General features: G+C 36.2%; 2 protein-coding genes across 10 annotated transcripts in view; one reads left to right on the top strand and one right to left on the bottom strand.

The window, feature by feature from the left end:
- Window positions 1-164: 164 nt before the first annotated feature.
- ddx59 (DEAD (Asp-Glu-Ala-Asp) box polypeptide 59) lies at window positions 165-9,108 on the bottom strand. Its single transcript, XM_088598412.1, has 9 exons — window positions 8,738-9,108; window positions 6,445-6,641; window positions 4,758-5,598; window positions 3,590-3,772; window positions 3,373-3,462; window positions 3,024-3,275; window positions 2,136-2,288; window positions 1,560-1,688; window positions 165-1,244 (listed from the first exon to the last, which is right to left on the bottom strand). The coding sequence occupies exons 3-9, from the start codon at window positions 5,589-5,591 to the stop codon at window positions 981-983; spliced, it is 1,905 nt and encodes a 634-aa protein (XP_088454538.1). The 5' UTR covers window positions 5,592-5,598; window positions 6,445-6,641; window positions 8,738-9,108; the 3' UTR covers window positions 165-980.
- Window positions 7,413-17,736, top strand: part of camsap2a (calmodulin regulated spectrin-associated protein family, member 2a) — a 51,041-nt gene continuing 40,717 nt past the window's right edge. For 5 of the 9 annotated variants that reach the window (XM_088598410.1, XM_088598411.1, XM_088598407.1 and 2 more), the window contains exons 1-2: window positions 7,414-8,095; window positions 15,404-15,663. In XM_088598410.1, coding sequence (XP_088454536.1) covers window positions 7,957-8,095; window positions 15,404-15,663 — 399 coding nt within the window. In that variant the 5' untranslated portion in view covers window positions 7,414-7,956. Of the gene's footprint in view, window positions 8,096-15,403; window positions 15,664-17,736 lie in introns of all 9 variants that reach the window. The other 4 variants (XM_088598406.1, XM_088598405.1, XM_088598403.1 and 1 more) reach the window with 1 other exon arrangement.

The following is a 17,736-nucleotide window of genomic DNA, read 5'->3' as shown; positions in this document are numbered from 1 at the left end:
TTCAGGAAAGGTTGTTTTCCCACCGTAACCATAACACTATACAACCCGCCCCAAAGACTAGACCACTGACTCACATAAGACGACGATAAATAAAGAATATGACTGAAACAATTGCAAATAAATCTACAGTTTACAGCATTAATTAAATCACACATCAACAAATGTCTCTTAAATTACTGTGCATTTTTTATTCGCAAAAGTAAAATTATTACCGTTACAGTTAAATTATTTTAACCAGAAGACACCGAAGGGTGGAATCATTATAACAACTTGACAACTTGTAACAAAACTGCATAAAAATGTAATAATCTCTTTCCACATTGCCATTTGTATTTCGAGGGTACCTTTGACGGTTGCTTTATCCACTATCCGCCAGAGGTCACTTTTGTTCCATAAGTATTTCCACATTATTTTAGTCAATGCAGTAATACTAGTCTTCTGCTAGATGGCATGATTCTCAGCGTTTGTGCAAAAATATTCTATTCGGCTTCAGGCATTTAGGAAAACGTAGTAGCAACTATATAGTTTTTAAGATTATAAACAAGAGAACAGTACAAAACACTAACTCTTACTCTCAGTACCGTCTTAGCTATAAAAATATAATCAGGTGTAGCGTCATTCGATGAATTAATGTCACCAACACCATAAAAAGCAGTTCTTAAACTCATGCTACAAATACATAGGATATATAGGAAATACATCATTTGAAGGATTTAATAACATATTATCAATGCTTTGTTAGCAGTTCAGTTTGTCTTTTTCATAAATGTTTCAGGAAAAAGTGTTTTGTTCCTTTCAAGGACAGTTGGCAAACTAGTACTTTGTATCTCGATCCTGTTGTCCACCCACTAATCCTGCTGAAGAATTCCAGATACCTTTCTTGTGCAAAAGCAAAGAATTATATGTTAAATTATGTGGGTACACAACCATTTTATTATTTTTCATGTCTGGCAAAAATGCATCATTGAAAGATCTTTCAGTTATTTCTTAGCAGTGCGTCTGTCATGTCTTCTGATAATGTCGATCAGGTTATCCTTTGTGACAATGGTTTCTTCACCCTGTTTTTTTCTCTGATTCTGCTTCTTCCGCTGCTCATGAAGGTGTGGCGAATTGAGGAGTTGTGCAGGGAGCAGGGAGCCCGTTGGCTTCACTCTATTCACCAAATCAAGGAACAGTCGCTTGTTGTTGTTGTTCACAAAAGTAATGGCAGTTCCTCTGTGACCCAATCTTCCTGCTCGCCCCACCTTAAAAGAGAAATCCACTTGTAAAATAATATATTCCAAAACTAAGGTGCACTTGTGAGTGTCCTACCTCTTAAAGGCCTGGGGATTTGCTAAAGAAATGCATGGATGTTGAAGATGAGAGACATAATGTTGTTCTACAACCACAAGCAGTATGGCAAAAAAATATAATACTCTGATCAATCATTTAGTGCTAATCAAAATTGATCATTCTCTATTAGTTGACAGGTATAGTAATGTGCATATTAAAATTCCTGAACCCAGTGAACACTTGCAGCATGACAAAAAAAAACATTAAATTAATTTACAGTCTGTTACCTGATGAACATATTCATCCATACTGGAAGGCATGTCGAAATTTACCACCAGCTTGACATTAACAAGGTCAAGTCCTCTGCCCAGTACTCCAGTGCTGACCACCACTTCATAATCTCCCTGAAGCAAACCCTGTTTGAAGTATGCAAAAAAAAAAGTCAAGATCCATATTGCATAGAGTAAATGAGATCCCCACAGTTAGTAAAGATTATCTACAGTAAAAGATTACTACAGTAATCTTCAGGAAGATGTGTTGAAGCGGGAGACAAATATGATGGAAAACACACAACACACATTTTTAACTTTATGCCTCTGAGACAGTGCGAGACACTTTGGGCCTCTGAGAATGTTCTAGTATGTTCCAGTATGTTTTTGGACCATGGGAGTAAACTGGAGCACCCAGAGGAACCCATGCTGAACATACAGGGCTGGAACCCAGGGTCACAGCTCCATGAGGCAGCAATGCCCACTACACTCATTTCCACCACATTTCATTCACAAAAGTGCACAGGCATCTGACATAATTGGATCCCTGTGGAAAATAAATCTTCACGGTAGACATCTAAAACTGGTACTCACCTGTAAAATACTGTTCCTCTCGCACTGGGGTTTGTCAGAATGAATCGACACTGTATTCAGAGCTAAAACCTTATGCACTGCTTCACACAGCAGGTCTGCTCCAAGTTTGCAGTCCACAAACACCAGCACTGGAGGCAGGTACAGCTTCCTGTCCTGTGGTTTAAAGAATCCATCATGTCACTTAACGCTTTAAGGGATTTTAAAAATCCATATTTTGTCCACAAATATACACTTTGTACAATTCAGTTTATGTTTAAAGGTAAAACATTTATTTGTTTGGTTGTTTAAAATATGTTGTACATATGACATGAATTAAAAAAAGAAGACATTTAATCTAGGAATTTTAGTATCAACAGGTACAGTATTACTTACCGTGTATAATGTAGTCAAAAACACAGTGATTAGCTAAAGAATTTGTGTCTTATAATGCTTATATTAATAGCTAATTTCCTGCACCACCGTCACAGTGTATGTACTATTTTTTTGGCTCTTGGATAAGCTCCATGGAGAAGTTTTACTGAGTTGCTGGTCCCACCCATTTCCTTTTGAGGGGGAGAAATCTCACATCTGCTAAATATGGTCTAGTGCATTTTCCTTCTGACCAGCAGGATTTTCCACTTTGTGAACTGCATGCTCCACATTATGAACAAGGAATCACATTAATAAATAACTACCATATATAAAATATTCATATAAGACATTTTCACTTAAATAAAAAAAATTATAAGGGAAATGCAGGATTTAAAATTATTACAACCTCTAATGTTTTGTTTCTTTAAAATTCATTTTGACCATTTTACATATTGTAAATGAAGGGAAGCTGTAAAGATGTTAACTGTCAAACAACAAGAGCTCACCCGGTTAACAGTAAAAGAAATGGAAACGTACATTCAGAATTTCAAATAATTTCTTTTTCTTTGAAGGTTCTTCCACCCATAAGACTATCTGCCGGACATTGGAGCACGGCTGGTTTTTATCTCCAATGGTTATTCGGACTGGATTCTGTGTAAGTTGGTTAGCTAGCTGCTCTATTCCAGCTGGAATTGTGGCAGAAACTAACAGAGTTTGATGGTCTTCGGGGACCTGTTCTAAGACATCCAGGACTTGCTGCTGGAACCCCATTTTTAACATGGTATCAGCCTGATTGAAAAAAAAAGATCAAATAATAGATTAACTTTTCAAGCTTCAACATTCCGGCAGCTAGTTCAATTCCTGTCAGCAGCCATCGTGTACTTACTTCGTCAACAACTACAATCTTTATTCCACTGAGCTGGACTGCCTTTTGTTTCATAATCTCTAAGAGTCTCCCTGGAGTGGCAATTATAATCTACGGGATAACAAAACAGCCACAAGTTTATTTCAATTCAGGAAAAACAAGCTGACAAAGAAAGGCAACAGAGAATTCACTGGAAAACTGCAATCCTTGGGAAATCTTTCACACCCAAACCCCTTACCTTGATATTCTGCTTGAGCCTATGGAGCTGAGAAGGCAGAGGCATGCCTCCAACTAGCAGTGCTGTTCTCATGTTGGGTAAACCCATCACAAGCTCTTTAGCCTGGTTCTCGATCTGTATTGCCAACTCTCTGGTAGGCGTTAGGATGAGAGCTTTTGGACCATATTCAGAGGATGCTTGTCTCTGGAAAGACACATTAAAAGCATCACTCAAGATAAAAATTCATATTTTATATCATACTTGTAATATACCTTATGTTGAATAAAAGCCATGGACACATTTATTCCCAGGTAGAATAAAAAAAAACATATTCCACAGTAAAACTAATCAAGAGACACATTAATGCAAACTTTTAGTGTGCGTACTTTTTACTTCATAATATACTGTAGTTCTAATTTCTGAATTTAGTACAGCCACAGGCAAATATAGATCAGAGCTTTTGAATTAGTTCAAACTGCATCAAGGGAGCAGGAGAGAGGAACCAATTGCAATTCAGTAGGTTGGCTTAACTACAGATAGAAAAAATAACAGTTATGAAGAAGGAGTGTAAAGATATTAAATGCTAAGCATTTCAAGTGTTACACTAAACCCATAGAGTATTGTATGTAAGTTTTGTAAAATTACATCTTTGCAAACAAATGTAATTTTCTGATTGACATATATTACAAGTAACATAAAGCACATTCATGTGTAGTCATTAGAATTTCTTTGTGAAGAACAAAATTAAATTATGAAACTTACTACGGAATACCTAAATGCAAAACCACATGCTGTTGTCAATAACTGACAAAACAGACACAATGCGGTGCAAATTTTATTCCCTGCCTCCTACTTTGAACTTCTTTATAAACCAACTACTATTATCCTAGTCACTTTCTGATCAAAAGGCCGAATGCAATAATAAAAAATTGTAATTCTGAGACTGTAACTGCTATATCTGCTTTAATGGTTAATTATTTTTGTGTTGAAAAGTTCACAACGAAAACTTGAAATACAAACGAGCTCCATGTGTTGAACACTTTGGTGTGCAATAAGAGTATTTTCAAACATCCACCATGAAAGATAAAAGGCAACATAGTTCAGAGAGCAAACCTAGTAATTACTCAGGGAGCTCTGGAGTTAATCAGCAACCCCACCCCTTCCTACACGCAAGTGAACTCCAATTTACCTCCCCCAGTGCGCGTACAAGAACTGGAAGCAGGAAGGCGGCTGTTTTTCCAGAGCCTGTGTCAGCAGTAGCTATTGCATCTCGACCTGCCAATCCAACAGGAACCATTTGCATCTGAACAGGGGTTGGCACTTCATACCCTGCCTTCTTCAGATTACTACTGAGGACTGAAGGGAAGCTGCACTGTTCAAACTCTATAACAGGCCTACAGACCCCCTGCCCCTGCACCACGATGCCCAGTTCTTGCTTCAGTCTCATGACTTGCTCCTCCGTCAGACTTGAAATAAAAGCATCTTCCCTGTAAGAGCAAATCTCCCCTTCGCCATCGTCCCCATCATCCACACATGTCGAAAATAAAGCCTTTTCCTCTTCAGGTTTATTGCCGCAACCCACATCTGTCCCGGGTTCCACCCCCATCTGGTCCAGATGTTCCGCTTTGCACTGCAAACTGCATACGTCATTATCAGTTGTGTCACAGATATACTCTCCATATCGACCACATACAACACAAACTGGTTCCCCAGGTTCTGGCCATCTTTGGCTGTTTCTGAAAGACTTCACAGGCTCTTCTTCCTCTTGCTCAGCTTGGTGTTCAGTCCTCGGTGCTGTGTCTTTCTTGCTTTTCTCCTCTGGGTTTTCCACGTTACTTTGATCCTGCTTATCAGAGTATGTGAGAGCCGGGGCACAAGGCGTGATTCCCTGAAAAGGGATCGGAGAGTCCAGCGTCTCATTCCCAGCATCATGTGCTTCTTCAGGACTCGTTTTACATTTCTTTGGGGCTTGACAGGAGCTCTCTGGCGGCCTTTTCACCTTAAGAGATCTTGGAACAAACATTTTACCTCTGAAACAATAAAGAATACATTGTCAACATTTCGTTAGGATCACACTAATAATAATTAACAACGTGTAATCAGAACAGGGGTGATACAAATCATCATACATCACAAAAAAATTGCCAACTATCTTCAGAAACACTACACTGCTGGCACAGGAACACGTGAAAGTATTGGGTTATTTATTCAAATCATTCTGTATCATCTTAGGTGCAAAACTGGTAGAAGGATGTCGAGTTGAAACTCTCCCTAAACGGATAATAATCCTAAATGGTCTTTGTAGCTTCTTTCAGAAAAATGTGTTGAAAGTAGTGAATCTGACCCCAAAAAAAAACTTAAATGTAAAATGAAAGCATATCCGATGTCCAGTTATTATCAACACCACTAACAGCAACATCTTTTACACTGGGGACTTTTAAAATTAAGAAACAAACCGTTTGAAAAATAAATATCCCTCCTTCGCGAAAACTGATAATGTCATTAAAACATTTTCTATAATTTGTAATGCGTTACTGCTTCAAACAGTATCTCACATTACAAGATATAATTGGCATCCGATCTAACTGACTTAACCGAACACTAATAAACAAGGAAGTAGAAAATGAATAATGTAATTCAAACAGATCTGCATATTTTTCAGTAATGTCTCGCATTACAAAGTCTCCGCCTATGTATATCATATTTTTAAAAGGATTATTACATTATGAAGAAAGCTATCGCAGACATTTCTGTTCATAAATTATTTTTTCTCTCAGAAATGCGTTTTTTTAAACCTCGAATCTCAATTCTAGGCAAACAACTGGGTCTTGCCTATTCAACCCTACATAAAAATAAAACTGTAGTAATGTACTTACGTTATAATACATACCACAGTACAGAAAATTCATCTCGCTTTATAGCGATGTGCTACTTCACTTCCAAGCAAAGGTGTCTCATAATCTTGACGTCTAGGCGCGTTGTTTTCTGGGTAAGGTAGTTCCTATGGCTTGTGTCGCTGATAGATGCAGTATTTTATTTTTCTGCAAACAGCCATGTGCAAATATTGGATTGTCTATGGAAAAAAAGTTAACATGTTGCTGTTTTTTCCGTTTTTTCTTTGACGTAGTCACGTTTCTACAATGTTAATGTCGTATATTTTATTTATAAGGTCGCAGGGTTTAGGATGTATTTGCTTGTAGACCAATAAACATTTGTTAACGGCGTCCTTCAAAACATTAAACATTTCGACTTTTTTTACAATAAAAATGTTTGATCTAAAACTCAGTTAATACGTCAGAGTTATTCTTCTACGACAATAGTTTAAAATATTTTGCATTTTGGATGCTTTCAACAACAACAATAGTAATAATAATAATAATAATAATAATAATAATAAGGCTTTACATTAGTGCACAATAGTAATTTTATTATCGTTGGTGGTGTTGGTGTTGATCCGTTTTTTTTCTGCACTAAATCTACTCATTTCTGGAATCAGTGTGGTAGAAAAACATGCTGAAGCAACAATTTCCTCTTAGCCAAAAACATTATTGTCTTCGTGAGTCTACCGGCGTGTAAAAGAACTGTATCCAAAACACAGCCGGTAAACTGGGTCATGCATTAAAAAATGTTAGATGCGTGCAATAAGGAAGGCAGTGTGTATCACAACAGTCGGAAGCCTCGCACAGGCGTTTCACAGTATTTGACAGATCGTTATTCTCCAGTTCAAATACTCTTCGGGTTTTCACACCCACTATGGATTTTCACAGGAGCAGACATTGCGCCCAACCTAGCACGAAGCGGAGAGAAATAACCACCCTCTGTCGGTGGCTGGGCGGACCGCGCAGGCGCACTGGGCGCGCTCCCTAATAGAGACAGTGCGGCAGGAAAACCGCAGCAAGCAGGGGAAGACAGATTGAATAGGAAAAGAGGATACGTAAAAAGCCAAAGGGAAAAAAAAACATGGAAATGAAAGAGAAATGTCTGTGCTGACGAAGTGCATCGCGTGTAGGATGGGAACCTGATTTCCCTAACCCGACCATTTGTTCCTGATTTTTTGCGAATTTTCCTTAAATCTCAACAATCCAGAGGGCAATGCCAGAGAAGGGATGAAAATTACAAGGATATACTGCTGCTGCCTTGGTTCGCTCACCGGATCGTCTACGCAAAATCAGATGGAGATATAACCGAAGAATCCATTTATACAGCTACACAGGCCTAAACATTTGATTTTCTGTTGTTTGGATAGGAGGGAAGTAACTGGAATTTAAAAAGCAAACGAAGTCAAATTTGGTGCATTAAATTCCATTGGAAGGATGTCATCCACGTCCATTGCTTGATAGTTAGTTATCGGTTTCGGAAGACGGGTATCGACGCTTCAAGGTGTTAGTATGGGTGATGTAGCTGACAGCAAGGAGATTAAAAAGACTTTTATTGTCCCAGCCATAAAAGCGTTTGATCATTACGATTTTACCAGAGCTAAAATAGCTTGTAGTCTGACATGGCTGGTCGCCAAAGCCTTTGGGACAGGTAGGTGGCGTCTTTTCTTCATTTAATTTAGACGTGTTGGAGAATGCAACACGGAATTATATGTGACATTAATTTCAAGCTTTTTCATCACTACCGATGCTAATCCATTTATGGTTAATAAGGCTTATTTTTTAAACAAATCAAACTACAAAGGGTTGTCAACAAGTTTTCATTTCGCTCGTTTCAAAGTTGCAACATTTTAATATTTTTATTTCAATTTGAATACTTTAAATCAATTGGAAATAATACGGTTATTCTGGTAATTTATAGCATACAAAACATTCCATAGTTAATTCTGTAATCGCGCTGCGGAGGTACCCAACGTACCAACATTGTAGCGTATTTTCACACACCCTGTGTGTTTTAAGAGATATACGTGATAACTCATAACTGTGATAACTGTTGCGTTTTGGTCTTCCATAGCCGGCCGACCAGCCGGTCAACCAAAAAAGGACGATTGTCTTGACATGAGCACTATTCCAAAAGGTTCACCTTAATCCTTACACGCCATGGAGACCTTCGAGAAATGAAAACGAATAGTTGTCACTATGGCAAATACGTTGCACTTAGAAATGTAATGTTTAATGAACAGATACATTTTAACACTGCACTAAAATTAGGCTCCTTTCCTGCCTTGCTTACCTTATAATTATGAGGAATTAGCTATCTTACTTAGGGTTACCATCAAGTTGGTTTAGCTCTCTGTTGTATAGAGGGAGCCCCTCTGATGTTGACAGGGAAAAAAAATGGTTATTAAGGGCACAACTGTTTCTGAAAGAATAACGGAAACTGGTTTGTGCGTATACTTAAAATAAAAATCTCAGCGTTTCTTTACGGAGGTAACATCCATAAAGCAGAGTCATTCTTAATCTGCGACGATGCTGCCATCGAAAATGTCAGGGAAGGATCCTCTGTCTTTAATCTTCGTTTCCAAGGTGGACCAGAGAAATGTAGCGTTGAGCGTTTGAATTCAAATACGTTTCTATAAATAGGGCCACGTTGTAGCTGGAAAGTCGATTTTCAAGGGATTCATCCGCAAAGAAATCCTGAATCAGAGCGTGATTCATTATTAGAGTCCGGTCACTTTTTCCACTTTTCAACGCCAAGGTCAGTTTTATCTCAATTGTGTCTACCCCTCGTTCCGTTTGCAACCCCTCCCAGTCAGACATGTACACAGTTATCACAATTATTTCAAATTGTCACTGGTATTAACAATTCAGTCCTCTGCAGGAAAAAAAAAAATAAGTTTCAAATCATCTTACCGAGATTGCGTGTTTTTTCAGTGGGTTACTGTAACATTCTTTATGCAGTTTGTCGTGAAATAAATTGAGAAATTTAAAAATAATTTGACCTTTTTTATTTGAAAACATTGCTTACCCTTTTATGTTTAAATACTATTTGACTTAAATATTACAGTGTGAGATGTTTATATTGTTACAAATTCCTAATTGTTTATACTTGGAGAAAAAAAAAATGTTCTTTTCTTTCCCAGAAATAAAAGGTTGTTTTCTTACACCCATTATTGTCTAGGAAAGAGCAGGATAGATCAAAACAACAGGTTATTACTGATATGTTGGATGAGGCATTATGGAGTAGGATCAGCCAAATGAATTAATTCAAAATAAATGCTTTTTTATAGACACTTTTCTTTAAAAAAAACATTTGAACTGAGTTTTTATGCAAAATGTCTCAGTGGAATGTTGAGGAATACATCTGATGTATTTTGTGTTCCAATTTTAATGTTGCTTGAGTATTGCACAGTGACACACATTGAATGAGACAGTTAGAAAGCAGTATCTTAATGCTTGCGGCAAATACATTTTAATGATTTGATCATCAGGTATTTCTCTCATTTTATCATTTTAAGTAAATAAGCTTATTTATAGGAGTTCAGAAACTTTAAAAAGAGGCACTACTTGGTTGATATGTTTATAGTTTTCTTTTATTGAATGTCTGATTGGGGTATGTCATTAGTTTGTCTATATTGGACTATAAGACTTTTATCTTTCTTGAATATACAATATTCAAGAAATATTAGTGTTTTATCCCACTAATCAGTAAATAATGTAATTTTACATTTTACGATCTCCATAAAAACAGAATAACAAAACAGTACTTCTTATGTTCTCTGAAGCTGTGGTCCACATATTCCCCATAATTATGTAGGGGTAACAGTCTTCAAATGTCTCATCAATTTTGATCTTATTGAACCATAAGGTGAGATTGAGCAACTTACAAGTCCAGAACGAAGCATTGTAATATTTGAATGTCTTTCACAAGATCACAAGATAAATGTGATCTTTAGATTTACCACACCATTAAACCTGCATTTTATAACCTGAACTAAGAAGGGTCACAGTAGTTTATATCAATCTCTGTTTTAGTCATACAATGGGATAACACTTCTGGTGTTTTAGTTGAAAACTATGGTCTTAGGCAGTAGAACATTCTGTACTGTGTTGTGGTATTATTCTTATGCAAAGACGACCATTTTGATTCCTTCATCTTCATAATCAACTTTTGATCAGCTAGCACGAAAGGAGGGAGGTCATGAACACAGCAATATCTTTAATACAAAAATGTCAAATTCTTCATGACTACTTGCTTTTTAAATATTCTTTCATGACTAATGTGCATACTCTAATAGTCTTGTTGTAATGTTTATAAAGCAGCTGTTATAAATTCTTCATTTCAGAAACAAGTAGAGAGAGCTGTTTCATAACATCTGTGACATAACATAAATACCAAGACAGGCAACATTTGTTTCTACAGCATTACAACAGTCTTTACTACAGCAGAATTAGTTCTGTGGAACTTCATGGCCCATGGATCCTTTAGTTTGCAACTTTAGTATGCCCCGAAATGCTGGAATGGTTAGGAGAATGAGGTGATAAATATGTTCTGTGTATGGAATTTGAGTTTTGCAGAAGATGCAGCATAGTGGTATTGTTTGGAAATTTCCAATTGCTGCATTTATTCATCAAGCATAATGTAGCATATCCAAATATTTTAGTATTTTAAAACTTTCAGTGCATATTATATAGAGTATCTTAACTGCTAGTCACATCAGAAGTAATCGTGACTAGCTGTATGCTTATGATTGTTCTTTCTGATTGGCAGCTAAATACTTAGCTGTTAATTCATGTAAGCTGTTAATTCATTGCATTAATTACAGAAACATATTTAATTGTGTTTTATTGTATTTTTCTAACTAAGGTTCTTTAGATTTTAAATTTGAGATGTTTTATTGATGATTGAATCAAAATCATTACAAACATGAAAAAATTGCCTTTAATTATGATGCTGTAATTAGACTTCAGTTAGTTTTTATTTATTTCTCAAGAAAACCTTTTAGCTTTGAGCTACATGCTCCGTTCAATGGGATTGAATTTCGGCCTTCATATTTAAATAGTTGTTTAATTACCTCTTATACAGTATGTCGAAAATACAGAAAAGTATCTCCAGAAAAATAAAGCTGATTTGTAAATCACGCTGTAGAATTCTAGAGCTTTTATACTAGACCTGGGTAAAACGAAAATATAAAAAAAAAACCCTGAGGTTAAGCTTTAAAATAATGTAGAGTAGTGTTCAGTTTATATTTTCAAAACATTCTCTTTTCCTGTGAAACTTACTTCCTGGCTATTTCCTTTTTTGATGCCATCAAAAGAGGAAGAGCGTTGCTTGACAAAGCAATTTTTTTGTGAATTCAAGCAAAGGTACAGATACACTTTGCTGCTGCACAAAGTGAATGTCTTTTGTCTCCACTTTGCTTTGATTTGCTCTGTAGCAGTGCGTCACCAGTCCCTCTGAGCTTCTGACGACATGGAAATTGCAGCTCATTAAATAAGTGAATTTCTTCTGATGTATTTCGGTTGTTTTATTTATATGCTTGCAAATGTGCAGAAGCTCTTAAAAGCATTGTTAAGGCATGGTTTTAAAAAACGTTTATAGGAAGAGCTTTGCCTTTTTATAAATTGATCTTATTTTAATTTTGTAGCCAAGAAAACAAATTGCAGTGTAGAGGTATTGAGGAGCCTTATCATACCAGGATTTTAATTCTGTTAATTGTGAGTATGCTTATTAAAATAAGTTGGTATGCATTTTTCTGATTTTCTTGGGTAGCCCACCATCATTTGATAATTAATAAGTTTATTTTTGTAGCTGAACTTGATATAGTTTTGTCAGACAATCCTACCACATTTAGGCACACTGCACCACTGAGACCTATTATTCTGCACCTTACCCCTAACACTTGATTAGCCAAGCTGTTGAAGGCTGGATCTTGAGAAAAGCTTACTAAAATAGGATAAAATTTACAGCAGTCATTGTGTTGGAACATGCAATCAAAGTGAAGACTCTTTTCTAAGATAAGCAGACTTCCTCTTTTCATACTTTATTGGGACCATGAAAAAGCAGCTCCATTTTATTGATTACCAACCACTGTTACTGTTGTTTGATAGATTCCCTGTGATCTATTATTTGCCAAGTTCTATAGGATACTCTTGTTAGAGTAACTTTTGCAGTTATACTCTGCACTGCATATCCAACTATAATCTTTGTCACCCACGGTATGAATAGAGTGAACTAATGTTTATTAGTTTCTTTAAACAGATAAAACAATAAACAACATGTGTTTCTTGAGCAGCTGAAATGTCATGACACCCTCCTTCCTACATACAAACACACTACCAGCTGTTTCAGTCTCTGTAATAGGTTGTTTTACCTGATGTTATTGCATTTGTCAGTACTTGTTAGCAAGGGATATAACAACGGAATGCCACACACTTTTCTTAGAGAACAATTGTATTGACACATCCCACTAGTCTCATTGGGAAGTTGGGAAGAGGCGAACTAGCTTTTCGTGCTATTACAGTTCGCGAAAAGTAAGCAAAAACGTCTTTAATTGTAAGAAAGTGGCCAACCTTTGCTAGACTGCAGTATGCATGTACACTGCATGAAACACTACTGGAAAAGCACACTGCAGCTTTAAGTTCAGTATGGAGTCTCTTGTGTGAGACTGAGTTGTTGATCACATGGAGAGGAAACAGGCACCATTAACAGTCCAAGCTGACCGGGATTCTGTCTGCAGTTAAACTGAAAGGATGGACTCTTTTCCTTTGCTGTACAAAGAATAAGGCAATCTTTCACCCACAGTGTGGAATGTGGCCACGCCTGCAGTGTAACTTTCTTGTACTTAGTGGTATTTGTGCATAAAAGTAAATGTCTATCCTGATTAGATTTTTAAATTAGGTGTGCTGTTTAGTGGTGTAATGAGATTAAACTTTTCCTTTAGTTTCAGATCCCAGTCAAAAGTTTATATCTATCAGGAGAAAATATTAAAATGTCCTTTTTCACAGTCTCGTATTTTTGACAATGTAGTCCAAGCGTCTAACGCCTTTCCCCATTGTTTACATAGCATGCGAAAGATATCTTTTTGTACTGTAAAGCAGTTCACAGCACTGGCCTTTATTTATCATTTGTCATAACTGTTTACTTTTAAGATTGAGGTTACAGTGCTTTCTGTTGTAATTTTCTGATCAAGCACTCCATGTTTGAGTGGTTTGAAACTAGCAGCACCTTGGTCTATATAACATCCACTTTCACTGTAAAAAAGATTTAGAGAAATGTGGAAATTTAATCATGATCATGGTGCGTTCGTTGACATCAAAAAGACGAAAACACAATTCAATAGAGATTTGATATAATCTATACATTTAAAAGGCTGTTGGCAAACTCCTGATTGATAACAGGAGTCTCTTCCCTTGTATTTTTTTTCAGGTATATTTATATTTTATATACCCTCTGCTTTGAGGTTTTTCCAAAAATTGAACTGCAAACTGTGAATAGTGAAAAATGTGAAATGAGTTGAAAGTCATTGAAATGTCACAAGCACGCAGAATTGTTTAACAGAAATGAAAGGATTTTAGCTGCAACTGGAAATGCTGGAATCATAGAGAAATCGATAGGGGGCATCTTATAGTTCCCATGACAACATAATTACCATGTTCATTATGCTAAAATATGTACTGTATGTTTATTAATAAAATGTTTTTTTTATCCTGTAACTATTAAATACATTAGTTAATTTTGTATGCTATAAATAAGCTAAAGTGAAGTATTTCACAGGTAACATTGGCATTTTTTGTATTTCAGTTTTAAATTATCAATATTGACTACAGGTAAAGGAAAAAATATAAGCATTCAGCTATCTTCTTGTTTATTGTTTTGGAGACATTTCTGTACATATTGTTTTCAATACAAGTTGGCCTTAAGTTATCGTAAAATATAATCTATAGACAATGTGTTCTGGCTCTGGTTGGAGTACTTTCAAGACATCATTTTACTGGGTGAGTTAGATCACATGGCCAAACAACTAACCACCACCTCTTCTCTTTACAAACTTGAATTCCTCTTTGAATATCCCTGCTGCTAAAATCCTCCTTCTCCTTTTTCATCACTGGTACTGCTGTAAGGCTTTGCACTGATTTTTTTACTTGACATAATCTGAGATGCTACATAGGAAAAACTACATAGGAACTCTGTTGTTATCAATCAGTCATTCAATTCAATTTTTATTTTATAGAGCTCATTTGTGCCGTGAGCACTGTGTCAGAGCATCACACAAGATGCAGGGATAATAATAGTGCTACTACAGCAACAAACCTGATCAGTATCCTAGAAAAATTAAATCCTAGAAATATTGGGGTGAATATCTGGTATGAGAGCATTGCACACACTTCTGGTTAAAAGTATCTGTCCTATGGGACATTGTGTTGTCCATCTTGTCAAATTTACCAAATAAAACCAGTTTCATTAGAAGGAAGGGATCTGCTTCATTTTTTTGCAAGTCACCAGTGCACAGTCACCAGCGCAGTCATTGCAGTGCAGTGAACAATAAGGAGATTAGCCTGGCCTTGCCAATATTGAGAAATCATCTTGAAAGGTGGTTGTTCTGACTAGTTCATTCTTAAATATTAATTGAATGGAATTAATGGAAGTGGGTTTAACTTAGGACATTTAGTACATTCTCCATTTCACAGGAAATTAACAAGATCAAAAGCGCAAAGTATAGTGTCTGTATCAACTTGCAGTGCTTATACAGAATTTTTTTCTCCCATACAAAATTTCAGTCCTAGAATTCAATTTTAATTTATGAGTAGAGTTAGAGGCAGAAGAAAGAACACACCAGTTACTTTTCAGATTTTCTAAAGGTGTTAACCTGTTTATACAGCAGCTTGGACTCTTTTACGTGTGTAATACTACAGCAGCTCTGGTTTGAATATGTGTGGACTTGTAATTGTTTTATAGACAATGTTCCAGAGGACCTCAAAGAGCCGTTCTACACAGACCAGTACGACCAGGAGCACATCAAGCCCCCAGTGGTCAACCTGCTCCTGTCTGCAGAGCTCTATTGCCGTGCTGGGAGCCTGATTCTGAAGAGTGATGCCGCCAAGCCCCTATTAGGACATGATGCTGTCATTCAAGCCCTTGCACAGAAGGGCCTGTATGTCACAGACCAGGAGAAACTGGTCACCGAAAGGGACCTGCGCAAGAAACCCATTCAAATGGTGAGTGCTGCTAACCCCTCATGTTACCACTAGTGTTGAGTCTCTGTAAAACATGTCAGTAGCATGTTTAGTAGGAGCCATTACTGTCCACACGATGCTTTAGGTAGGGAAAAACCAAAGCTCTGTTTTTCAGTCTATACAGATTTAGTCAAAAACATAACTGTATTCAAAGGTAGTTGGGACCTCCACTGTTAGTGTAATGTAACTTAGCGTAATGCTCATCATGCTTGTTTACCACAGCAAATGTGTGCTACTTGTCATAATTAAGCGTTTATGTTTTTAAATAATTAGAATAATTATGAATTTTCAATATGGAAAGTTTTTTTTTTCAAAACACGTTGGCTTGAGTGTTTAGAATACTTCATTTTTAAATTGGAGCCCATGAACAGGCAGTGCATGCCGTGCGAATAGCTCCTTTTTTAAGTTCACAAAATATAGCCAAACGCAGTAACATAAACTGGTACTGATACAATGAAGACAAAATACAAAACATGATGTATAGGTTGGATTAGATGTTTTTTTGCCGAGATATAATTGAATGGTGCAGTATGTGGATAAGGTTTTAAAATAGTCGGAAACCATTTTTGTACTGCCTTTGATTTTGTTGTATACTGCAAATGTCTTTCTCAATTTATTATGTTCTACAAATTATCAGACTAAGCTTTCTGTTGCTACAGATACGTTTTCCTGTATTAAGGACTCCATTTCTTCTAAAGGTATTCTAGCATCATGTTTGGTTCCTTGTGTGGAGTATGGATGTGGTTTTAGCATTCTGTGTGTCATTCAAAGTCTCAAGGTGAAATAAAATGCTGAGTGTAAGGTATTTAGGTCTACACATAGTATGTCACTGGTAAGAAATGAAAGGTTGTAGAAATACAGTACGTGGATCATACTGAGTTAGGCTTGCATTTTGTATTTTCCAAAGACAGCATTTAATGTTAGAAGAAAGCAGCTGTTTTCTTCTTTTTGTTTGTCTTGATGTTTGTATTGCATGGCAGAGAGAGAATGGTCACCTTTTCTTTATTTTCTTCTGTCTTCAGCAGGTTAATTGAGTGACACTTAATATCTGCTGAAGACAGCGATAAATGACAAGAGAAAACTGTTATATTAAATCCAAGGAAGCTCTGGATGTAAGCAACCTTTGAGTGATAATTTTTTCCTTTGGGGAATTTTTAAATTATTTACTATTTTTTAACGATCGTTTGCAGTAATGTCTGCATTTTTTAGAGCAATTGGGAGATGGCAATTATACCCTGAAATAAATTTAAAAAACATTTCAGGAAAGGTATATTCTCTGCTAAGATATACAATACCTAAAACATTAAAAAAATGAATACAACTACCAATTCCTGTAGTTATTGCTTAATGATGGCAGTATAAAGATGTATATTCCTCCACATAGGCAGATTGTGAGGGTTTTGTGCAACGTTAATCTTATCAGTGATGCCATCCATTTGCAGTCAGTAATGCCATCATTTTATTACATAAAAGTACAAGTGCACATTCATGTGTGTTGTATTATCTGATTCTTTCTGACAGCAGAATAGTGTCGTCAGATGTTTCATAACAATCAGAATACTGTGATACTGAATTACATACTCTGCAGAATCAAAAAGAAATATCAAACAGTGTGACATTCCATGCAATGGAACAAAATGAAAGACTCCCATCCTTTTGAGAGAACCTGTGATGTTCTTATTTATGTGATGATTATTTATGAATTGTGCCCATACTTAATTGCTTTACTAGATTCTCCCTCTGTCTTTCAGACTTATACACTTTGGAATTATTGTTGAGGTATAGAACCATAGCCAGAATTTTTTCACGTAAAGATTTTAAAACTAATAGTAAAATAAAGCTACAGTATTGAACATTTATGAAACTAATTGAGCGTGAATGATTTATAAGCATGGCAATGTTATGGTATTAGTATGGTATATTAACATTAGATTTGCTGTTGCAGAATGTTAACATGGTGTCGTTGTAGTGCTATTAAAATTAGTTTAATTGGTGTGAATCTAATAGATACTGTAGTTTGATTAGACCTGAGGGGTTATTCCTGAAACTTTTATT

The sequence above is a fragment of the Lepisosteus platostomus genome, chromosome 11 (genome assembly GCF_059453375.1).
Source record: "Lepisosteus platostomus isolate fLepPlt1 chromosome 11, fLepPlt1.hap1, whole genome shotgun sequence".
Lineage (NCBI taxonomy): Eukaryota > Metazoa > Chordata > Actinopteri > Semionotiformes > Lepisosteidae > Lepisosteus > Lepisosteus platostomus.
This window is presented reverse-complemented; position numbering and strand designations above follow the sequence as displayed.

Coding starts and splice junctions, on each gene's coding strand:
- ddx59 (XM_088598412.1), bottom strand. CDS start 5,591: ATGTTTGTTCCAAGATCTCTTAAGGTGAAAAGGCCGCCAGAGAGCTCC. Junction 3,773..4,757: donor TTGTACGCGCACTGGGGGAG/GTAAATTGGAGT, acceptor GTGTCTTTCCAG/AGACAAGCATCCTCTGAATA. Junction 3,463..3,589: donor GGCTCAAGCAGAATATCAAG/GTAAGGGGTTTG, acceptor GTTATCCCGTAG/ATTATAATTGCCACTCCAGG.